Source organism: Pelobates fuscus, chromosome 6 (genome assembly GCF_036172605.1).
Source record: "Pelobates fuscus isolate aPelFus1 chromosome 6, aPelFus1.pri, whole genome shotgun sequence".
In the NCBI taxonomy this organism is placed as follows: domain Eukaryota; kingdom Metazoa; phylum Chordata; class Amphibia; order Anura; family Pelobatidae; genus Pelobates; species Pelobates fuscus.
The window spans coordinates 269298180-269323895 of record NC_086322.1 but is presented as its reverse complement, the minus strand read 5'-3'; the positions used below and the strand labels follow the sequence as shown (position 1 = coordinate 269323895).

Here is a 25716-nt window from a genome sequence, read left to right as displayed (position 1 = left end):
TATGTATGTCTGTTAGTGTGTATGTCTGTTAGTGCGTGTGTGTGTCTGTTAGTGTGAGTGTGTGTGTATCTGCTAGTGAGTGTGTGTCTGTTAGTGTGTGTCTGTAAGTGAGTGTGAGTGTGTCTGTAAGTGTGTGTGTGTTTCTGTTAGCGAGTGTGTGTTTCTGTTAGCTAGTGTATGCGTATCTGTAAGTGAATGTGTGTGTGTGTATTTAGAAGGCGGGGCGGGGGAAGGGTGGGGGGGTGCGGGTGGGGGGAAGGGTTGGATGGGGGTGACGCGGGCGGGAGGGGGGCGCCTGAGTTTTGTCCTGCCTAGGGCAGCACAACACCAGGATACACCACTGTATGTATGTCTGTTAGTGTGTGTCTGTTAGTGCGTGTGTGTGTGTCTGTTAGTGTGAGTGTGTGTGTATCTGCTAGTGAGTGTGTGTATGTTAGTGTGTGTCTGTTAGTGAGTGTGAGTGTGTCTGTAAATGTGTGTGTGTTTCTGTTAGCGAGTGTGTGTTTCTGTTAGCTAGTGTATGCGTATCTGTAAGTGAATGTGTGTGTGTGTATTTAGAAGGCAGGGCGGGGGAAGGGTGGGGGTGGTGCGGGCGGGGGGAAGGGTTGGATGGGGGTGGCGCGGGCGGGAGGGGGGCGCCTGAGTTTTGTCCTGCCTAGGGCAGCACAAAACCAGGATACACCACTGGATGGAGGGAAATAAAAGTGATAAAGTGGAGTCCACACAACCAGGTTTCACTGCTCCCTATACCTAGATAAAAACATCAATAACTACAAAGCTGCCCCTTTTAAGAAATGTATACTTTCTAATTACCCAACACTGCTGTACCCATAAGCTCAAACTTTGTTTATTTGGCCCATGCTAACCTTTGAGTTTGACATGCTTGCCCCAGACCCTTACCGAAATTTTGTAAGCTAAGGGATATCTATCTATATTTAAAAAAGATATACGGTAAGGACCATATATCTAAAACATGTAATTTCCTGCTATTTTTGAATGCTAAAAAAAATAAAAATAAAATAAAAATCATTGTGAACATTTACAGAATGTATTCATTAAATGTCTCTGAATAGCAATGTATATACAAAAGTATAATTCTACACAGTGTTAATATGTTAGCTATACATTCCATATTTCAAATGTTATGCTATTTTCTTTAAAGAATATAATGAAATGAAGGGTTTATGACACGTTTCTATACACAAAAATAAAATAAAATGATACACTACAAACTTGCCCACGTGCCCATTTTTAAATAATTTGTTAATTTTACTATATATTTCAAATAATTATGTATACGTCTACACACTAAAGTTATACTTGCCTTTTATGGATCACTTGTGTTACACCACTGCCCTCTGCTGTCAGTACACAATCAGCCACTGGCATGGACAGAGGGTTAGTGAATGTGACTTCCACTTGTAACGGTGTACCCAAAACAGCTGGTCCAAGAGTCTGAAAAATCAATCCAATATACATAAGCATTTAATGTATAAGATACATTTAAACACTCTATTATTCTGTTAAGTCAATACTTCTTTAGACAAAAGCACTCGGGTGTATGTTTATATCATAAAAAAAAATATTTTCTCACCCTTCTGTGTGGTATTTTGGCATTATTCCTCATTCTCGGCTCCTCTACCAGAAACCTGGGAGTCCAAAGATTCCTAGAACTGCACTCTTTTGGACAGAAACCTCAAATATCCCACCTGGGATCTGCTGGATCCCACCTGGGATCTGCTGAAACTACTTTCCAAACTTAGGGGTAACAGTCCAGCATACTCCTCTTCCATTAAATGCATAATCTATTCTTTGCACATTCATCTATATACCTCCTTATTACTTAATCCAAATACTCTACCTTTCTCCTGGCTTACCTTGTGATCTAATGGTGTGAGAGATTCACACAAAATGTGCGAGTTGGTGGATTTTGTTTTTGATCTTCATTATTGTTTTTCCTGATACTTTTGATAAAAAAAAAATTGGTTTTAATAAAGTTACAGACGCTGATTTCCAGAGTTGCAACACTGAAGCCCAGTTGGGCATTCCTGGATCTTTATTGGATATTGGTAATACAGGAGACAGTGAACAAATTAATTTTATTGGTGGCAGCAGTAGGCTTTGACTCTTTTGGCCCACTCTCTGTTGCTGTTTGTTTCGAAGCACTGTCTGTATGAAGCTCATCATACCTTCACATTCACAACACTTTTGACAGGCTGTTCACAAACAGAATGCACTGCGAGGAAGCAGTGTCCGAAAACGTGTCACTGCTTCGATACAATCATATCAAGAATATATCACAAATGTATTTCCCAATATCAAAGATCCACCTATAATTACGAGGCAATTTGCCTCCTGATTTAAAGATGGAATAAATGTAGGTATTGGGTCTGTTGAAGTTGGTCAAAGGCTGCGACCTAAGAACTGAACGGGCTAGCTGCCAATTAAAAAAAGTCAAATCCAGGGCTTCACAGTGTGACATCTGGGGCATCATCCCTTTGCAATGACTAAGCAAGTCTTTATACCAAATTGTGACCTACTGCCTATTGTAAAGATATGTAATTGTTTGTTAGAATTTGAGTTTTCCATAGGAACCATGAAGTACGACATTCTCTTCTTACATTCTAGAAATCAGTAGATTAGATTTAAACACTGACAAATAGTCACAGATAAACAGAGCTTTGAAACACGGCTTTCTTAGTTCATGCCTAATCACAAGATTAGAGGGATAGACAGAAACAGAGTGATTGGGTGATTAGAGTGATAGACAGACACAGACAGACACACAGGACAGACAGAGAAGAATGTAACCTTTATTTCCAGGGGAGGATTCTGAAGTGTGATGTTTGCTTCGACATACAGCTCCCCCCAACCTTCAACTTGGCAGACACTGCACACTTGGATCATCTTATCAGTTGTCAGCGAGTTTTCATATTGAGAATAAAGAATTTGTAATGTGACTGGTTTTTCTACAGAGTAGAGTAATGGAAAACAAATTGTACAAAAATGTTAATGACATCCCCCACCCATAACAAAATATTTGACAAAAAATAACGCCCTTTCAAAGTCTCAAAAAAGGGATTTTCTGGGTGGTACAAAACACATGATAATCTTTAAATAGTGACTTTTGAAACTGAGCCAAGGAATCTCAAACTATGGTGTAATTGGTTGGGATAGTCACAGTGGTGGCTGTTTAATAATAATCTAAACAGTAAGCTTATAGTAAATGGCCCGTTGAAGGTGAAATGAGCATGAGTATGTTTCCACTTTTGGATTTAGCATATTATGTAGATTTCTACAAACTTGCCATTGTCCCTTCTTTTTATCACATTGGAGCTTCTGAGTCAGACTGAGCCTTTGCTCAGGAAACAGTGATTCAAATTAATAGAACCCAAATAGATAGTGGTGTTAAGGTCCCTGGCCTGGGCTTTACTATGTTTAGAATACCTTAAACTTGACAACTACAATGAGTTTGTTCTTTGATTTTTACATGAAGCGTTAGTGAGGTGCTGGGGGAAAGGTAGACCCACAGAGATCTTATGGATCTACAACTTCCATAATGCTCTCGAATGGCAAGACATCATGGACTTTTCAATTGTATAGCATCTGGAGAGCTACCATTCGTGCACCACTGCTAATGTACAAAAAACTTAGTTCATGCCCTTGGCCCTGCCTCAGCGAGTTCCCCATGCTAGACCATTAGCAGATATTGATAATGCCTTTGCTTCACACAATAATTACATTTTACCATTGTATCAGATTTTGGTTGTATGTTTGATTAATGTGCTAGCATAATGGATACATATACGGTACACAAACACATAAATAATTGGGTGTTTGTGTACCGTATATGTGCAAATAATATATATATATATATATATATATATATATATATATAGTTATAAAAAAAGTTATGGCCCCTGCAGACTACTGGTGTATTATGTTGTGCTTACTCACTGAATTGCATCCAAATTTGATATTGCAGTAATAGCAATTTTTAAGAGAATGGCTGTGCCATTGTTGCATGGAGAACTCTCAGTTTGTGTCAAACCAGTCAAAAACATAGGCTGTAGTGGTAATGGTGTTTAGAGTGGCCCTTTAAAGTGTGAGTTTAATCCATTCCAGACACCTGATAGCAACATTCCAACAACCATAACCACTAGATTTGCACCTGGCTCCCTCCCAGTCTAAATATTCAAAGCATTTGAAGCTGATCACTATCGGTCAATGAGCTAAGCCTTGCACCACAGGGCCAGTTTAGTGCTGAGAGCTCCCAGCTCTCAATGAATGAGGTGCTTGAACTGTTCCTTTAATGAGACAAGTACATAAACCTGATCACTTTGGTTTTCACATTTGATAATGATTAAGACCATTTTTTCATCTTGTGAAAACAGACATTGTCCATTATATAACAGATCAGGAAAACACCCAATTTTATTTTAGCAATATGGCTCTTTTTTCACACATGAGAAGCAAAAACATAGAATAAGAGAATAGAACAGGCCTGTTTTTAGTTTGTTGGCTGTTAAAGGGTAATCCAAAATGGACTGCTTGCTCATTGTGCATAGGGAGTACCAAGGACGAAACAATGGTCTGAGGTTACTGTATCTCTAGTGCAGAAGAAGCCAGCCTGCATTTTGGATTTGTACCTCCATTTTGTGTGGGACCAGTATGATATGCAAATGGTTTAGGTTCTCTCTGAAATGGCTCAAAATGAGCTAAAACCAGCTTGAGAACGGAGTGTGGACCCACCAAACTATTTGAGTTGTTGTCTGTTCTCAGTATTCTCTTGTCCACTGTTTTTTTTTTGTTTCCCTGTTTATCTAATATAGATAAAAATCCTCTTGGCTGTAGAGCTTGCTTATTTAGTTTTGCTTTTCAAAAATGAATCAATACCTTCATTAGGGCCCAGTTGTACTGCTACAGAATCTGAGAAAACTGTCCGTCTCACACGTTTGTTGTATACAATAGCACTTGCATTCACATTGGCAGTGACATTTTTGTTAGCCAAGGTCAAGTTCTTCAGAAACAAGGTAGCATTGATATCATCCCCTACAGTGGGGGTTCCATTGATGATTATCTTTCCAGACACCACAGGGTCACTGTTTGGAGCTATAGCAGTTTCTCCTGCAGAAGGCAAGGCTACAAATCCTACTGCTCCACTGGTTAATCTCCGAGCTTTGCTATACACCTGTCTTTCTTCTGGTGTACCTACAGAAACGGTAAAAACATATGATTTCATATTAGAATTTGAAATGATCAGTATGTTTAAGTTATCTTGTTGAAGATTTGAAGTCCAAATAATACCTTCTCTATATTTGTATTCCTGTGTGACGTTATTCATAGAGTTCATGCCAACTGCCTTAGTGCAAATAAGAGGGCCAATGGATACAGTATCTGTAGATCCTTTTGTGATACTTCCATCATTTTGTTGAATGAAAACAACCACATCTGCATTTACCGCTGCATACAGGAAGCTGGCATCGTATTTTTTATCAACATCTCCTTCTTTTATAGCATTCTGAGAAGTGGGCCCCAGTTGGAACATACCTAAACATTAGAAAATAAATTAGATGATGTATACATTTTCACCTGTAGAAAATGTCTAAAAAAAAATATATTGGTGGCAAATAAAATCCACTAACAAAGCATTTGTCCAATGAATGTCATTGACTTTTGGCTCTGCAGGCCAAACTTATTGAGTTTTTCGATATATAAGGTGCTAATGTCTAAAAAAATAAAAAAATAAAATAAAACCCAAGGAATATATGTAACAGATCCCCTATACTCCGGCTGAGTATATCGGTTGAAGAGTCTCCCTAGTCCCGCAGAGTGAAGGTGTGATATTGCTCTTGTGTTCCCAAGCATCAGCCAAAACATGATGAAGGTTTTATCTTTATCAGTATCCCCATGTAACCCCAGTTTATAAAAGTGATGCTTTCTAGCACTGTTATAAATTATCCAGGGAACTCCCCCCTGGCTGTCAATCAAACTGCCAGGGAGGATTCCTTCCTACTTCCGTTAGCTCCCTAAGGGAAGATGCAGGCATGCTCTACTTGAGTGTGCCTGCCTCCACTCCCTCCCTTACAGACCTCAGACCAGCTCGACAGCTTCATCTCTGCACATGCGACCGGGTGCATGTGCGTGCACGAACAGCCTCGCATGCACGCGTGCACGGTCCCATATACGTGTACTCAACATGTGTGCCTTTGATTGGTTATTTCTTTGTGAAAAAACTGAAAGTCTCTTCCGGGAAAAACAGGAGAGGGGCTTACAAAGGCTGCAGTCATAAGAACTGCAGCTTTTGTAAACTATTTCCTTTAAGCAAAAAAAAATGTAGTATAGCTGAATCGCCACTGGGTAAAGTTTTGACCAACCACACATGTGGCTGCTCCCCAAAATAGTTCCAGGGGAAAAGAGGTAGCGGACATGAGTTCCTATACAAATATAAACGATGGATCCCCCTGGCTCATAGAGAGTGAATGTTCTCCTTGTTCGGGAGTGTCTTTTTCCATGCATAGCTCTCTCCTGGCTTGTCTGGGAATGGAACAAGTAATGGCATGATTTTACCCGGGGTTCGCGAGTCGAAGCATCTGAAATACAGTTCCACACACTCGATGACCAAATACCTCTGCCTGCGTTGGGGAGACAAAATGGCTACCATTTACTAGAGCACGTGTGGTCAGTTTTTCGAATGGCAGCCACCCAGAGAGAGCTCTTGAGTTAGGTGTTTCTTTTGAAGTTAACGAGCCAGGGGGGTGGTCAGTGTTCGTTCAAATGAAAATACCGAACCATGGGGGAAATATTGTGTTCGGTTAAACTGGGGAAACAAAATAGGGAAACTCATCACTAAAGTCTGTTAAGATTTAGTCCATCACATCGTTTATTACAAGTTTGTTACAATATATTTACTCTAAAATGTATTTTTCTTCCAATCTTTACCAAAATTTTAACTATCACCACCAAAATAATATGTATGAGAAAAACAAAAAACAAAACCTCAAGTTACTAAAGGAACATACCTTTTTTTATGAATGTAGAGCTGCTGATTAGCTTAGAGTGTCAGCTACCTGCTCTAGCCAATCAGCTGAGCCCCTGTCTACGGTACTCTGCACTACCTGAAACTAATTTTCAGAAGCCTGGTGTCATGGGTGTATCAGAAGATCCAGTGCTGGAGGGAGCCTTTGGGGTTAAACTGTTCCAGAATTGTTTAACCCCTCATGGTAAGAGAGTGACAGAGGACCTCTTGGCACCATAACAACTTAATTTAGATGAGTTTTACTTTAAGTTCACAAAAGCAGTTAAGATAATAAGGAACAGCAATTCACTATATTTTATTAGTAATGGTCTAGTCTGACACCCACATATGTTTCAGCTGAATTGTTCCAATAACAGTGATAAAGAAAGGGAGAAACCAAATTAAGTCAGCAAAGCACCCGACAAGCAATCGCCTCGTATTCAGGGTTCTTATACTCCTGACAATATTATCAGGCACTATACTAGAAATCCTTCTTTATAATTATGTCTTTCTGATGTAAATTTACGTCTTATGGTTTTCTTGCAAGAAAACCATAAAGAGGAATCAGTTTTACCGATCTATTGAAAGTACACAAAATTGTAAAATCACATTTATAAACTTTACCAAACAGCCCCAAGATTTATCGGTCTTTTGTTTTCATTCGATCTTCTCGCTTCTTACTCACTCACCTACTCACTATCTATTACACACCAATGTTCTTTTTCTTCTTATTATTATTATTATTATCATCATTATATATCACCAATATATACGGAGCGCTTTACAGTTATAAAAGGGGGGTTTGATGAAGGCCCTGCTCAATCGATCTTATCTCCCTGTTTTCCATTTAGTTTCAACTTTATTTTAGCAGGACTGAGGGACTGTATCTGCAGCCTTAACCTCTTCAATATCAAGCACTCTTAAGCAATAGTTTGTATACCGTGGCAGAAATTGTGAAATTTTGGCATTCATTTTGAAAATATAACTGATCATGCAAAAAATATATATTTTATTAAAGGATAGTGATCATATGAAGCTGTTTTATATCAGAAAGGATCCTTTTTAAATCATAATAATAACTGAAACCACCCAAATGACCCTGCTCAAAAGTTTACATACCCCTTAATGTTTGGCCTTGTTACAGACACACAAGGTGACACACACAGGTTAAAATGGCAATTAAAGGTTAATTTTCTACACCTATGGTTTTTTAAATTGCAATTAGTGTCTGTGTATAAATAGTCAATGAGTTTGTTAGCTCTCACGTGGATTCACTGAACAGGCTAGATACTGAGATGTGGGGAGCAGAAAAGAACTGTCAAAAGTACCGTGTCACAAGGTAATTGGACTTTATAAAGATGGAAAAGGATATAAAAAGATATCCAAAGCCATGAAAATGCCAGTCAGTACTGTTCAATCACTTATTAAGAAGTGAGAAATTCTGGGATCTCTTGATACCAAGTCAAGGTGAAGTAGACCATGAAAGATTTTAGCCACAACTGCCAGAATAATTTTTCGTGATAAAAAGAAAAACCCATAGGTAACCACAGGAGAAATACAGGCTGCTCTGGAAATAGATGGTGTGGTTGTTTCAAGGAGCACAATACGACGATAATTGAAGAAAAATGAGCTGCATGGTCGAGTTACCAGAAATAAATCTTTTTTTTGCGTCTACGCCACAAAATAGCCCAGTTACATTATGCCAGACAACACCTTGACACGCCTCACAGCTTCTGGTACACCGTTATTTGAAGTGACAAGACCAAAATAGAGCTTTATGGTCACAACTATAAGCGCTATGTTTGGAGATGGGTTAACAAGGTGAAAAGCAAACCATTCCCGCTGTGAAGCATGGTGGTGGCTCACTCATGTTTTGGGAGGGGGGGGGGGGGGGGGGACTCTAAAGGCACAGGGAATCTTGTGAAAATTGATGACAAGATGAATGCAGCATGTTATCAGAAAATACTGGCAGACAATCTGCATTCTTCTGCACGAAGACTGCGCATGAGAAGCTCTTAGACTTTCCCAGCATGACAATGACCTTAAGGACGAGACCAAGTTGACCCTCCAGTGGTTACAGCAGAAAAAGGTGACGGTTCTGGAGTGGCCATCACATTGCCTGACGTTAATATCATCTAGCCACTCTGGAGATCTCAAACGTGTGATTTCATGCAAGACGACCACAGACTTTGCAAGAAAAATGGGCAGCTACACCACTTGCAAGAATTAGGAGCCCCATAAACAACTATTACAAAAGACTGCACGCTGTATATATGTATTGACTATAAAAAAATACCTTTCCTTTAACCCCTTAAGGAACAATGCATATCAGAGTTCATGACCAAGGTCTTTTTGCACTTTCATAACCCCCAACTTTGGCATCCTGTTAAAGGAACACTATAAGGTCAAGAACACAAACCTGCATTTCTGACCCTATAGTGTTAATCACCATCTAGCCGCCATGCCCCCTCCTGTCTGCAGTTGCTGCCTCTACTCCTGATCTGCCTGCTTGACTGACATCATCAGAAGTGATTATCTGAGCCAATCACAATGCTTTCCCATAGGAAAGCATTGGATTGGCTGAGACTGTCAAGGAGGAAGATCAGGGATAGAGCCAGCACAAGCCAAACACAGCCCTGACCAATCAGCATCTCCTCATAGAGATGCATTGAACTAATGCATATCTATGAGGAAAGTTCAGTATCTTCATGCAGAGGGTGGAGACACTGAATGGCAGCGTTGCATAGTGTGCAGCACTGCCTCAGGAAGCACCTCAAGTAGCCATCTGAGGAGTGGCCAGTGGAGGTCTCCCTAGGCTGTAATGTAAACACTGCATTTTCTCCAAAAAGACAGTGTTTACTGCAAAAAGCCTGAAGCGAATGAATATGCTCAACAGAACAAATACAATAAGGTGTAATTGTTCTGGTGACTATAGTGTCCCTTTAAGCAGGAGGTAGGTAGACAAGCCGAAAGGGGGTGCACCAGTGACACCTGGCTTGAGTGCCAAACACACTGGCAGGTCCCATTGTGGCATGACTATGTTACGGCATTCTCTGCATGGTGATAAGGTACCTAGCCTAATGTCCTACACATCCTGGGCACAGTTCCCCGATGTACCCAAAAGCAAGACACAAGGTAACAAACACAGGACAACATGATAGAACCCTGAACTGGTACTGTTCTGCTGGATTTGGAACAGCTTGTAGGCCTGGAATTTTGTTATGTGTGCAGTGCTCACTTTAACTCTTGTTAGAAAGTCACTCCGACTACAGAGAAGTAGCATATAGAATTCATCCAGCATGTTTGGTTGAATAAAAATATTAAAGCTGTAATTGCTGCTCTTTTTGTAAAATGGGAAAAAAAACAGGACACACTCTTCACACATAAAACACTTTACCAAGATGAAGTGCTAACCAGTGTCAGGATTACCCCTGGTGCAGCCAGTGTAACCCATACACTTAGGGTTACCAGATGATCATGTATCATCAGTGGCCCTTTAACAACACAACCGGAGCCCTGTAATATCGCAGCTTGGGAGAAAGTAAGAACCTGTCACTTCCTCCCATTTACAGAGAGAGCGCCGCATGGGAGGAGAAGGCAAAGAGAAGAGGTTGCATATGGGAGAGACAGCCCCTAACTCCCAACAGCTGCAGCCAGTAGACTGAACCCCAGTGTAGACACCATCAAGCACCCGAAAGGTAGAAAACTGAAGGGTGGCTTTAACGTGTTAAGTTTGACTAGCACTGGTTTCGATTTGGGGAGGGAGAAACATGGGCACCATTTGGACTACTTACCATCCCCGGCCCCTGGTTCAGGTTTACCACATTTCACTATGTTCTAAGAGACTCTCAGGACTCTCAGTTAAGATTTTGAGGTTCTGTGTTTTGAAAGGGAGTTTGTCTGATTGTCTTACACTTGGTTAAATGTATGGGAACGTTTGGGAAACCTGTAGGATACAGGTTTCTTGGCATCAGCTATTGTTTGTATTTACTGTCATTAGGGTAATGTGCTAATCTCTTCCAGGTGTAAGTAATAAATCAGTTATTTTAAAATCTGAATGTAGTGTTTTACCTTCAGACTGCTAGGTGCCAGGAGGAAATCTATTACACTATTGTTCCCCTGGTGCATGAATGTTCTGAGTAGCTAGAACAACTTCAGCAGATGATACGCTGATATTGCCCTGGAACCAGTGAAAGGTTTAACGGTTGGTGGTTGGAGGGTGGAAGCAGACTTAAGTGGTTATATTCAGCCATGATTCTGAGACCCGCTACACCATGTACTTTCTACCAACAGAACACATGGTTGGATATCTTATTAGGCAGAGTAAGCACCTGCCTATAGGTGCATGTCCACAAGGGGGTACCTGTTTTCAGCACTTGTAGACTAGAGAACCGTTTTGAAGCTTAAAGGGTTACTTCCAGCACCATGACCACTTAAGTGATTTGAAGTGGTCATAGTGCCTGGAGTCTGTGCAGCTTTCAGCTTTGAAACCCTGCACAAGAAATTAACTCCTCTGTTGCCAGAGGTGTAACTCCACCTCAATCTGCATCAAATGAGTGTTCTGTGCTGGTAAATGTCAATTCTGTGCTACTTATGTTGCTCTCAGTCAATAAATGTTGACCGCTGCAGAAGTCGAAAGCAGGTCACTGGACCCTCTGGGTAGTATATTGTGTATTCCTAATTCATGGATCTTCTATGGAGCACTGTGGGGATCCAGGTAAGGGTGCAAACCATTAAAGGACCACTCTAGGCACCCAGACCACTTCAGCTTAATGAAGTGGTCTGGGTGCCAGGTCCTTCTAGGGTTAACTAATTTTTTTATAAACATAGCAGTTTCAGAGAAACTGCTATGTTTATCAATTAGTTAAGCCTTCCCCTATTTCCTCTAGTGGCTGTCTCACTGACAGCCGCTAGAGGCGCTTGCGTGATTCTCACTGTGAAAATCACAGTGAGAGCACGCAAGCGTCCATAGGAAAGCATTATGAATGCTTTCCTATGTGACCGGCTGAATGCGCGCGCAGCTCTTGCCGCGCGTGCGCATTCAGCCAACAGGGAGGAACGGAGGCGGAGAGGAGGAGGAGAGCTCCCCGCCCAGCGCTGGAAAAAGGTAAGTTTTTACCCCTTTCCAGAGCCGGGCGGGAGGGGGTCCCTGAGGGTGGGGGCACCCTCAGGGCACTCTAGTGCCAGGAAAACGAGTATGCTTTCCTGGCACTAGAGTGGTCCTTTAATAAGTTCATTTTCACCTTAGAATTCTGTGTCTACAGGCACCTGACATGTAAATTGGACTCTGCCCTCATAATCTCCTTCCAATTAAAATTATCGATGGAGGGAAATGAAAGTGATAACATGGAGTCCACACAACCAGGTTTCACTGCTCCCTATACCTAGATAAAAACATCAATAACTACAAAGCCACCCCTTTTAAGAAATGTATACTTTCTAATTACCCAACACTGCTGTTCACATATATTGGATAACTGGTGAAGATATGTCGAGATCAAAAGAGAGACCATTCATAAAATAAATAGGACGCATTGTTACAGATATGCATAATAATGCAAAATGGTAACTTTATTAAAGCTTTAGAAAATTACAATTTGATAAATATAAATGCATTAGTCGATTTTGTGAATTAGGAGGTTTACTTATTATATAGTATACTGAGCACATGCATATGGACAAAATTTTACTTAGTATAACTGCTAAAAACTGTAACTGAATGGAGTAACTTGTACGAGGAACCTTCTGTGACATCAGCCTTCAGCTATATCGATAGTAGTAAAATTCGTGATCCTGTGAAACTTGTCTGCGGTGAGATTGATTAGCAGTTGCTTAGTTCCAGACATATAGGGCATAGTGTCTAATGTGACAGTAATCTTCTGTGCAGGTTCCAAAACTCCAATGCTGTGAGAATATAACAAATAATTATCACATTTCTAAATGGGGCTGTGTATGATATATTCCTCCTACACTATACATCAACTTTTGTAGGTCAAACTTCATGGGTGTAATCGAGCAGGAAGGGAGTGTCAGTGAGTGAGTGTGTGTCTGTCAGCGAGTGTGTGTTGATCAGTGTTGCGATGGTCGCGACTGGATAGTGGGCAACCTGGATGTGCACGGAGGCATGCAACGGCACGTCACATTCACACGGGATATCAATGTGCTCCACCTTCACAGGGTTTCAAGGAGTAGTGGGAGGATCCACTTTGGCACAGTGTGCGTACAGCGCCATTGCAGGTATACAGAGGCTGGACTCTGGAGTCGCATACGGACAGCGGCAATGTGAGTGGAGTCTGCTTGTTGGCTAATATTGTTTTTTTGTTGTTTTTTGTAAAACATGTTTCTGGGATTTAGTAGAGGGGGGAGGGGACTGGGATTTAGTATAGAGGGAGTGGGACTGGGTTTAAGTATAGAGACGGGGGCTGTGGATTAATAGAGGGGGGGCTTGGGTTTAGTAGAGGAGGGTGCTGGGGTTTAGAAGAGATGGATGCTGTTCTTTTTTTTTTTTTATACTGTACTTTTCAAAATAAACTCAAACTTTGTTTAGTTGGCCCGTGCTAACCTTTGAGTTTGACATGCTTGCCCCAGACCCTTACCGAAATATTGTAAGCTAATGGGTATCTATCTATATTTAAACAAGATATACGATAAGGACAATATATCTAAAACATGTAATGTCCTGATATTTTTGAATGCTAAAAAAAAAAAACAAATAAAAAAATAATTGTGAACATTTACAGAATGTATTCATTAAATGTCTCTGAATAGCAATGTATATACAAAAGTATAATTCTACAGTGTTCCATATTTCTTTAAATAATATAATGAAGTGAATGATTTATGACACGTTTCTATACACAAAAATAAAATAAAATGATACACTACAAACTTGCCCACGTACCCATTTTTAAATCATTTGTTAATTTTACTATATTTTTTCTTAAATAATTATGTATACGTCTACCCATTAAAGTTATACTTGCCTTTTATGGATCACTTGTGTTACACCACTGCCCTCTGCTGTCAGCACACAATCAGCTACTGGCATGGAGAGAGGGTTAGTGAATGTGACTTCCACTTGTAACGGTGTACCCAAAACAGCTGGTCCAAGAGTCTGAAAAATCAATCCAATATACATAAGCATTTAATGTATAAGATACATTTAAACACTCTATTATTCTGTTAAGTCAATACTTCTTTGGACAAAAGCACTCGGGTGTATGTTTATATCATGTTTTTTTTATTTTCTCACCCTTCTGTGTGGTATTTTGGCATTATTCCTCATTCTCGGCTCCTCTACCAGAGACCTGGGAGTCCAAAGATTCCTAGAACTGCACTCTTTTGGACAGAAACCTCAGATATCCCACCTGGGATCTGCTGGATCCCTCCTGGGATCTGCTGAAACTACTTTCCAAACTTAGGGGTAACAGTCCAGCATACTCCTCTTCCCCTAAATACATCATCTATTCTTTGCACATTCATCTATATACCTCCTTATTACTTAACCCAAATCCTCTACCTTCTTCCTGGCTTACCTTGTGATCTAATGGTGTGAGAGATTCACACAAAATGTGTGAGTTGGTGGATTTTGTTATTGATCTTTATTATTGATACTTTTGATTAAACAAAAAATTGGTTTTAATAAAGTTACATACGTTGATTTCCAGAGTTGCCACACTGAAGCCCAGTTGGGCATTCCTGGATATTAATTGGATATTGGTAATACAGGAGACAGTGAACAAATTCATTTTATTGGTGGCAGCAGTAGGCTGTGACTCTTTTGGCCCACTCTCTGTTGCTGTTTGTTTTGAAGCACTGTCTGTATGAAGCTCATCATACCTTCACATTCACAACACTTTTGACAGGCTGTGCACAAACAGAGTACACTGTGAGGAAGCAGTGTCCGAAAACGTGTCACTGCTTCGATACAATCATATCAAGGATATCACAAATGTATTTCCCAATATCATAGATCCACCTATAATTACGAGGCAATTTGCCTCCTGATTTAAAGATGGAATAAATGTAGGTATTGGGTCTGTTGAAGTTGGTCAAAGGCTGTGACCTAAGAACTGAACGGGCTAGCTGCCAATTAAAAAAAGTCAAATCCAGGGCTAACAGTGTGACATCTTGGGCATCATCCCTTTGCAATGACTAAGCAAGTCTTTATACCAAATTGTGACCTACTGCCTATTGTAAAGATATGTAATTGTTTGTTAGAATTTGAGTTTTCCATAGGAACCATGAAGTATGACATTCTCTTCTTACATTCTAGAAATCAGTAGATTAGATTTAAACACTGACAAATAGTCACAGATAAACAGAGCTTTGAAACACGGCTTTCTTAGTTCATGCCTAATCACAAGATTAGAGGGATAGACAGAAACAGAGTGATTGGGTGATTAGAGTGATGGACAGACACAGACAGACACACAGGACAGACAGAGAAGAATGTAACCTTTATTTCCAGGGGAGGATTCTGAAGTGTGATGTTTGCTTCGACATACAGCTCCCCCCAACCTTCAACTTGGCAGACACTGCACACTTGGATCATCTTATCAGTTGTCAGCGAGTTTTCATATTGAGAATAAAGAATTTGTAATGTGACTGGTTTTTCTACAGAGTAGAGTAATGGAAAACAAATTGTACAAAAATGTTAATGACATCCCCCACCCATAACAAAATATTTGACAAAAAATAACGCCCTTTCAAAGTCTCAAAAAAAGGCATTTTCTGGGTGGTACAAAACACATGTTTATCTTTAACTAGTGACTTTTGGAACTGAGCCAAGGAATCTCAAACTATGGTGTAATTGGTTGGGATAGTCACAGTGCAGGCTGTTTAATAATAATCTAAACAGTAAGCTTATAGTAAATGGCCCGTTGAAGGTGAAATGAGCATGAGTATGTTTCCACTTTTGGATTTAGCATATTATGTAGATTTCTACAAACTTGCCATTGTCCCTTCTGACATTTTTATCACATTGGAGCTTCTGTGTCAGACTGAGCCTTTGCTCAGGAAACAGGGATTCAAATTAATAGAACCCAAATAGATAGTGGTGTTAAGGTCCCTGGCCTGGGCTTTCCTATGTTTAGAATACCTTAAACTTGACAACTACAATGAGCTTGTTCTTTGATTTTTACATGATGCGTTAGTGAGGTGCTGGGGGAAAGGTAGACCCACAGAGATCTTATGGATCTACAACTTCCATAATGCTCTCGAATGGCAAGACATCATGGACTTTTCAGTTGTATAGCATCTGGAGAGCTACCATTCGTGCACCACTGCTAATATACAAAAAACTTAGTTTATGCCCTTGGCCCTGCCTCAGCGAGTTCCCCATACTAGACCATTAGTAGATATTGATAATGCCTTTGCCTCACACAATAATTATATTTTATCATTGTATCAAATTTTGGTTCTATGTGTGATTACTGTGCTAGCATAATGGATACATAAATAATTGGGTGTCTGTGTACAGTATATGTGCAAATATATATATATATATATATATATATATATATATATATATATATATACATACATACTTATAACATTTTTTTATATACTTTATGTTTTTTAAATTATGCTATTGTAATTATTACAGATAAAAATCATTATGTACATTTCATGAAACACTGACATAAAATATTCTTGATGTTCATAGCTATTTTTAAGAGAATGGCTGTGCCATTGTTGCCTGGAGAACTCTCAGTTTGTGTCAAACCAGTAAAAAACATAGGTGGTAGTGGTTATGGTGTTTAGAGTGCCCCTTTAAGGCGTGAGCTTAATCCATTCCAGACACCTTATAGCAACATTCCAACAACCATAACCACTAGATTTGCATTGGCTCCCTCCCAGTCTAAATATTCAAAGCATTTGCAGCTGCTCGCTATCGGTCAATGAGCTAAGTCTTACACCACAGAGCCAGTTTAGTGCTGAGTGCTCCCAGCTCTTAATGCATGAGGTGCTTGAACTGTTCCTTTAACCCCTTAAGGACACATGACGTGTGTGACACGTCATGATTCCATTTTATTCCAGAAGTTTGGTCCTTAAGGGGTTAATGAGACAAGTACATAAACCTGATCACATTGGTTTTCACATTTGATAATGATTAAGACAATTTTTTCATCTTGTGAAAACAGACATTGTCCATTATATAACAGAACAGGAAAACAGCCAATTTTATTTTAGCAATATGGCTCTTTTTCCGCACATGAGAAGCAAAAACATAGAATAAGAGAATAGAACAGGCCTGTTTTTAGTTTGTTTGCTCTTCCTGAGATTAAAGGGTAATCCAAAATGGACCGCTTGCTCATTGTGCCTATACCTCTCTGGCGAGGTGTACCAAGGCTGAAACGATGGTCTAATGTATCTCTAGTGCAGAAGGAGCCAGCCTGCATTTTGGATTTGTACCGCCATTTTGTGTGGGACCAGTATCATATGCAAATGGTTTAGGTTCTCTCTGAAATGGCTCAAAATGAGCTAAAACCAGCTTGAGAACTGAGTGTGGACCCACCAAACTATTTGAGTTGTTGTCTGTTCTCAGTATTCTCTTGTCCACTGTTTTTTTTTTTTTTTATCTCCCTGTTTATCTAATATAGGTAAAAGTCCTCTTGTAGAGCTTGCTTATTTAGTTTTGCTTTTCCAAAATGAATTAATACCTTCATTAGGGCCCAGTTGTACTGCTACAGAATCTGAGAAAACTGTCCTTCTCACACGTTTGTTGTATACAATAGCACTTGCATTCACATTGGCAGTGACATTTTTGTTAGCCAAGGTCAAGTTCTTCAGAAACAAGGTAGCATTGATATCATCCCCTATAGTGGGGGTTCCATTGAGGATTATCTTTCCAGACACAACAGGGTCACTGTTTGGAGCTGTAGCAGTTTCTCCTGCAGAAGACAAGGCTACAAATCCTACTGCTCCACTGGTTAAACTCCGAGCTTTGCTATACACCTGTCTTTCTTCTGGTGTACCTACAGAAACGGTAAAAACATATGATTTCATATTAGAATTTGAAATGATCAGTATGTTTACGTTAGATTGTTGAAGATTTGAAGTCCAAATAATACCTTCTCTATATTTGTATTCCTGTGTGACGTTATTCATGGAATTCATGCCAACTGCTTTAGTGCAAATAAGAGGGCCAATGGATACAGTATCTGTAGATCCTTTTGTGATACTTCCATCATTTTGTTGAATGAAAACAACCACATCTGCATTTACCTCTGCATACAGGAAGCTGGTATCGTATTTTTTATCAACATCTCCTTCTTTTATAGCATTCTGAGAAGTGGGCCCCAGTTGGAACATACCTAAACATTAGAAAATAAATTAGACGATGTACACATTTCCACCTGTAGAAAATTTCTAAAAAGAAATATATTGGTGGCAAATAAAATCCACTTGCTAACAAAGCATTTGTCCAATGAATGTCATTGACTTTTGGCTCTGCAGGCCAAAATTATTGTTACATATTGAGAAGAACAGTCAGAGTTTTTCGATATAAGGTGCTAGTGTCTAAAAAAATAAATAAAATAAATAAAACCCAAGGAATATATGTAACAGATCCCCTATACTCCGGCTGAGTATATCCGTTGAAGAGTCTCCCTAGTCCCGCAGAGTGAAGGTGTGATATTGCTCTTGTGTTCCCAAGCATCAGCCAAAACATGATGAAGGTTTTATCTTCATCAGTATCCTCATTTAACCCCAGTTTATAAAAGTGCTGATTTCTAGCACTGTTATAAATTAACCAGGGAACTCCAGGGAGGATTCCTTCCTACTTCCGTTAGCTCCCTGAGCTAAGGGAAGATGCAGGCATGCTCTACTTGAGTGTGACCTGCCTCCCCTCCCTCCCCTCCCTCCCTCACAGACTTCAGACCAGCTTGACAACTTAATCCCTGCACATGCGACTGGGTGCATGCGCGCTCGCGCGAACAGCCTCGCATGCACACGTGCAGGTCCCATATACGTGCACTCAACATGCGTTCCTTTGATTGGTTATTTCTTTGTGAAGAAATTGAAAGTCTCTTGCAGGAAAAAAGGAGAGGGGCTTACAAAGGCTGCAGTCACAAGAACTGCAGCTTTTGTAAACTATTTCCTTTAAAAAAAAAAAAAATGTAGTATAGCCGATTCGCCACCAGGGTAAGGTTTTGACCAACCGAACATGTGGCTGCTCCCCAAAATAGTTCCAGGGGTCAAAGAGGTAGCGGCTGGGAGTTCCTATACAAATATAAACGACGGATCCCCCTGGCTCATAGGGAGTGAATGTTCTCCTTGTTCGGGAGTGTCTTTTTCCATGCATAGGTCTGCGTCTGGCTTGTCTGGGAATGGAACAGGCAATTGTATGATTTCCCCAGGGTTCGCGAGTCGAAGCATCTGAAATACAGTTCCACACACTCGATGACTAAATACCTCTGCCTGCGTTGGGGAGACAAAATGGCTACCATTTACTCGAGCACGTGTGGTCAGTTTTTCAAATGGCAGCCACCCAGAGAGAGCTATTGAGTTAGGTGTTTCTTTTGAAGTTAACGAGCCAGGGGGGTGGTCAGTGTTCAGTCAAATGAAAATACCGAACCAAGGGGGAAATATTGTGTTCGGTTAAACTGGGGAGACGAAATAGGAAAGCTCTTCACTAAAGTCTGTTAAGATTTAGTCCATCATATAGTTTATTACAAGTTTGTTACAATATATTTACTCTAAAATTAATTTTTCTTCCAATCTTTACCAAAATTTTAACTGTCACCACCAAAATTATATGTATAAGGAAAACAAAAAACAAAACCTCAAGTTACTAAAGGAACATACCTTTTTATTAATGGAGAGCTGCTGATTGGCTTAGAGTGTCAGCTAACTGCTCTAGCCAATCAGCTGAGCCCCTGTCTACGGTACTCTGTACTACCTGAAACTAATTTTCAGAAGCCTGGTGCCATGGGTGTATCAGAAGATCCAGTGCTGGAGGGAGCCTTTGGAGTTAAACTGTTCCAGAATTGTTTAACCCCTCATGGTAAGAGTCACAGAGGACCTCTTGGCACCATAACAACTTAATTTAGATGAGTTTTACTTTAAGTTCACAAAAGCAGTTAAAATAATAAGGAACAGCAATTCACTACATCACTACTAGCGAGCACTAGTAGTTCCTATTTCAGTTCCTATATTCAGAGGCCATTTGTAATAGTAAAATATGTAATTTCATCATATCTCCACTAGGGGGTGTACACTGCATCCAAAAATGCAATCCCACAATAGACAGAGTGATTTTCCCTATATTTTATTAGTAATGGTCTAGTCTGACACCCACATATGTTTCAGCTGAATTGTTCCAATAACACTGATAAAGAAAGGGAGAAACCAAATTAAGTCAGCAAAGCACCCGACAAGCAATCGCCTCGTATTCAGGGTTCTTACACTCCTGACAATATTATCAGGCACTATACTAGAAATCCTTCTTTATAATTATGTCTTTCTGGTGTCAATTTACGTCTTTTATGTTTTTCTTGCAAGAAAACCATAAAGAGGAATCAGTTTTACCGATTTTCCTGCATCTATTGAAAGTACACAAAATTGTAAAACTACATTCACATTTATAAACTTTACCAAACAGCCCCAAGCTTTATCGGTCTTTTGTTTTCATTCGATTTTCTCGCTTCTTACTCACTCACCTACCCACTATCTATTACACACCAATGTTCTTCTTCTTATTATTATTATTATCATCATCATTATATATCACCAATATATACGGAGCGCTTTACAGTTACAGTTAAAAGGGGGATTTGATAAAGGCCCTGCTCAATTGATCTTATCTCCCTGTTTTCCATTTATTTTCCACTTTATTTTAGCAGGACTGAGGAACTGTATCTGCAGCCTTAACCTCTTCAATATCAAGCACTCTTAAGCAAATAGATTGCATACCGTGGCAGAAATTGTGAAATGTTGGCATTCATTTTGATAATATGACTGATCATGCAAAAAATATATATTTTATTGAAGGATAGTGATCATATGAAGCTGTTTTATATCAGAAAGGATCCTTTTTAAATTATAATGATAATAGAAACAAGCCAAATGGTCAAAAGTTTACATACCCCTCAATGTTTGGCCTTGTTACAGACACACAAGGTGACACACACAGGTTAAAATGGCAATTAAAGGTTAATTTTCTACACCTATGGCTTTTTAAATTGCAATTAGTGTCTGTGTATAAATAGTCAATGAGTTTGTTAGCTTCAACGTGAATGCCCTGAGCAGGCTAGATACTGAGTCGTGGGGAGCAGAAATGAACTGTCAAAAGTCCCGTGTCACAAGGTAATGGGACTTTATAAAGATGGAAAAGGATATAAAAAGATATCTTAAGCCATGAAAATGCCAGTCAGTACTATTCAATCACTTATTAAGAAGTGGGAAAATCTGTTTGTTTTTTTTATACCAAGTCAAGCTGAGGTAAACCAAGAAAGATTTTAGCCACAACTGCCAGAAGAATTTTTTGTGATACAAAGAAAAACCCACAGGTAACCTCAGGAGAAATACAGGCTGCTCTGGAAAAAGACGGTGTGGTTGTTTCAAGGAGCACAATACGACGATACTTGAAGAAAAATGAGCTGCATGATCGAGTTACCAGAAATAAGTCTTTTTTGGGCCTACGCTACACAATAGCCCAGTTACAATATGCCAGACAACACCTTGACACACCTCACAGCTTCTGGCACACTGTTATTTGGAGTGACGAGACCAAAATAGAGCTTTATGATCACTACCATAAGCACTATGTTTGGAGATGGGTCAACAAGGCCTATAGTGGAATGCATACCATTCCCGCTGTGAAGCATGGTGGTGGCTTACTCATGTTTTTTTTTTTTTTTGGGGGGGGGGGGGGGGGTGAGCTCTAAAGGCATGGGGAATCTTGTGAAAATTGAGGAGAAGATGAATGCAGTATGTTATCAGAAAATACTGGCAGACAATCTTATGCACGAAGACTGCGCATGAGTAGCTCTTAGACTTTCCAGCATGACAATGACCTTATGGACGAGACCAAGTTGACCCTCCAATGGTTAGAGCAGGAAAAGGTGAAGGTTCTGGAGTAGCCATCACATTCTCCTGACCTTAATATCATCGAGCCACTCTGGAGATCTCAAACATGCGGTTCATGCAAGACGACCACAGACTTTGCAAGACCTGGAGGCATTTTGCCAAGAACAATGGGCAGCTACACCACTTGCAAGAATTAGGGGCCTCATAGACAACTATTACAAAAGACTGCACGTGGTCATTGATGCTAAATGGAGCAATGCACAGTATTAAGAACTAAGGGTATGCAGACTTATGAAAAAGGGACCTTTTTTTTTGTTTGTTGCAATGTTTTGGTTTATGATTGTGCCATTCTGTTATAACCTACTGTTAAATAATACAATAAATGTGTTTTGCCTGCTTTATAGACTAAATATAAGTTTGCAAAGCAAATGAAATGTAAAAACACATTTTGGTAGTGAATGGTTTAAATGCTGTCCCAAAATTGACTCAGGACTTATACAACAATAACACTCTGGCCAAAAGTAACATTGAGCGTGCTGACCAGGATTGCTGTGGAGCAAACTGATGCATAAACCCACTAATGCTCTGTTCTCTACATACCTCCAAATAGTGGGAGATATGAGAAAGGTCTTTCTTCTTGAGAGGAAGGAAGGTAGGAGCATGCAAATTAAAAGGAACTGTCACTCAAATTTCTCCTAATCTCCTTTACTAATAGTGTACAAAAATAAGGAAAATTAGGAGTGGGTAGCTGCACAAAATAAGAGACGTGACGGATGCTGGCCAGCCACCTTTATATATTTAGATTTGCAATGCTTTGGTGTAACCATCCGATTGCTGCCATAGTTTTTCATGTAACACTTTGTAATACCTTTTGAAGAAATTTCCTAAATGAATAAATTCTCACTCTTGCAACATAAGTGTGCCTTACCATCACTCTTTTCCTGTGGAGTCGAATCCCAGATTTGCCATCCACTATATTTGGCATCAAGGTCGCTTCTTTGAAACCAGCTTTCATTCCAGCAGTGGAAATTCCTGGATAAAAAGAAAAACAAAAAAAAATATCTTCAGATATCAATTAATGCTATTTTTATTTTCTCGTTATAACAATTTAACTAGAATGCTGCTGTGGTTTGACAGTTCGAGTGCTGTTGTCATAGCAATGTGTTGGATTGCTCACAACCATTCCTCTTCAACCTATTTTTCCTGTAAGTTTTCTTGTAATTGTCCTATTTATAGTTACATCCCCTTTCCCATAATATTGTAAAGCGCTACGGAATCTGTTGGCGCTATATAAATGGCAATAATAATAATAACCAAACGCCAAACGGTCGTGTGAATTCGTGCCATAAGAACACAATGGCATGGATGGAGTTTGCAAAAATCCTTGCAATAAAAATATTCTCATAATCGGGCATTCTTTTTAAACTAGCCTAGTCCATTCTGACAGATTAATAAGACTCATCTTATTTCCTTTTTACTATATTTTCTATGTCAGTGCTCTCTCAAATTACCTATTAAGTATTGATTTACAATAGCCGTGTTAAAAGGATCTATTGGAAAAATAAATTAATATAAAATTACGGTTGAGTTTAGTTCATGTGACTCCTTCAAAGATGTTATTATATCCATATTCAGATAAATTATAAAAGAGAGGATTACCTAAGAAGCATATTGTCTAATGTCTAATGCCCTTGTGGTCTTCAAGAAACATTGCAAGCAATATAACCACTAGAGCCCAACAATGTAGTGACTATGGTGCAGGAGACTACTGACTCTCTCCTAGAGTAATTTCTGCTAAATGACTTTCTTTAATCACTACGCTAGGCCATACTTTCAGATGTAGCATGAGGAAATACTGACACCTACTGGATAAACTGCAATTTGCAGGCTATCATTTCAAATCACTTTACATTTCAAACTTTTCACTAGCTACAGTGTTTCAATGCAAGCACGCACGGTGTATCTTGAATTAAAGTAGCTCTACAGTAAATTTTATTAACAAGTTACATTTGGATAAATATTTCAAGATCAAAATATATATAAATAATATATTTAACGTTAAACTTTATATAAATATCTTATTGACTAAAACTTGCTAGGTTTTCTAGTGGAAATGATAAACTGTAGATCATACCTCTGAAGTCTAACTGGCCAGTCCTCTGCCATTATAATCTAAATCATTGTGTTAATCAGTGGTGTATCCTGGTTTTGTGCTGCCCTAGGCAGGACAAAACTCAGGCGCCCCCCCTCCCCCCGCGCCACCCCCACCCAACCTTTCCCCCCGCCCCGCATTCTAAATACACACACACACACACATTCACTGACAGATACGCATACACTAGCTAACAGAAACACACACACACACACCAACAGACACACTCACACTCAGTAACAGACAAACACACTCACTAACAGACAAACACTCACTCACTAGCAGACACAAACTAGCAGACACACACTCACTAGCAGACACAAACTAGCAGACACACACACTCCCTAACATACACACACACACACTAACAGACACACACAGTCATACACACACACACACACTAACAGACACAAACACTAACAGACTCAGACACAAACACTAACAGACTCAGACACACACTAACAGACACACACACACTAACAGACACACACACTAACAGACACACACACACTAACAGACAGAAACACTAACAGACACAAACACTAACAGACACACACACTAACAGACACACACACTAACAGACACACACACTAACAGACACAGACACTAACAGACACAGACACACACTAACAGACACAGACACACACTAACAGACACAGACACACACTAACAGACACAGACACACACTAACAGACACAGACACACACTCACCCACCCACATTAACACATTTTTTATTTATTTATTTTTAACACATTTTGTTTTTATTTAACACCCCCCCCCCCCCAGCCTCCTTACCTTTGGGAATGCTGGGAGGGGGGTGTCTCTTCTTCCCTGGTGGTCCAGTGGCTGCTGGGCGATCGGGCGGGCGGCCGGCCAGCGAGGGAGCACTTCCCCTGACGTCATATTCCGGCTCCGCCTCCCAGCCTCACTCTGCGGCTGGCGAGGGAGCTGAGCAGACAGCTCAGGGGAAGTGCTCCCTCGCCGGCCGGCCGCCCGCCCGCCCAGCAGTGCCGCCCGATCGCCCAGCAGCCCGCTGGCATGTTTGTTAGCCGCAAGGCTAACAAGACATTTGCCTTGGGCATTTGGGGGCGGCTTTTTTTGCCGCCCCATGGAAAATGCCGCCCAAGGCAAATGCCTTGTTTGCCTCGCGGCTAATACGCCCCTGGTGTTAATGCAGCCCTAGCCACACCTCCACTGCATGTGACTTGCACAGTCTCCCTATACATTTCCTGTAAAGAGAGATCTAATGTTTAAAAGTCCTTAATTTATACGTTCCTGTCTCCTGCTCTGTTAATAGCCTTCTATAGCCTGCAGGAGCATCCTATGTGTGACTAAAGTTATAAATAAGAGAGCAGGAAATACGAATGTCTCACGTAAACACACTGTGCTGTCAGATATGATTGAAAATTAAACATTTGTTTCAGTCACAGCCAGGGAAGGTGTGGCTAGGGCTGTATAAATAAAAACAAAGTGATTTAACTCCGGAATGGCAGATAATTGAACAGTGAGACT

At 40.0% G+C, this 25716-nt stretch overlaps 2 protein-coding genes across 2 annotated transcripts in view; both read right to left on the bottom strand.

Moving 5' to 3' along the window:
- Positions 1-1299: 1299 nt before the first annotated feature.
- LOC134566160 (protein-glutamine gamma-glutamyltransferase E-like) lies at positions 1300-10319 on the bottom strand. The gene is made up of 5 exons (XM_063425865.1): positions 10196-10319; positions 5308-5550; positions 4897-5211; positions 2812-2969; positions 1300-1455 (listed from the first exon to the last, which is right to left on the bottom strand). Exons 1-5 carry the CDS (start codon positions 10317-10319, stop codon positions 1315-1317), a joined length of 981 nt encoding a protein of 326 aa, XP_063281935.1. The 3' UTR covers positions 1300-1314.
- A 2233-nt stretch (positions 10320-12552) lies between these two features.
- LOC134614868 (protein-glutamine gamma-glutamyltransferase E-like) overlaps positions 12553-25716 on the bottom strand; it is a 48616-nt gene continuing 35452 nt past the window's right edge. Inside the window, exons 8-13 of the mRNA XM_063459110.1 lie at positions 22980-23083; positions 18094-18336; positions 17683-17997; positions 15477-15634; positions 14002-14132; positions 12553-12922 (exon numbers count right to left, since the gene is read on the bottom strand). Coding sequence (XP_063315180.1) covers positions 12772-12922; positions 14002-14132; positions 15477-15634; positions 17683-17997; positions 18094-18336; positions 22980-23083 — 1102 coding nt within the window. The 3' untranslated portion in view covers positions 12553-12771. The remainder of the gene's footprint in view (positions 12923-14001; positions 14133-15476; positions 15635-17682; positions 17998-18093; positions 18337-22979; positions 23084-25716) is intronic.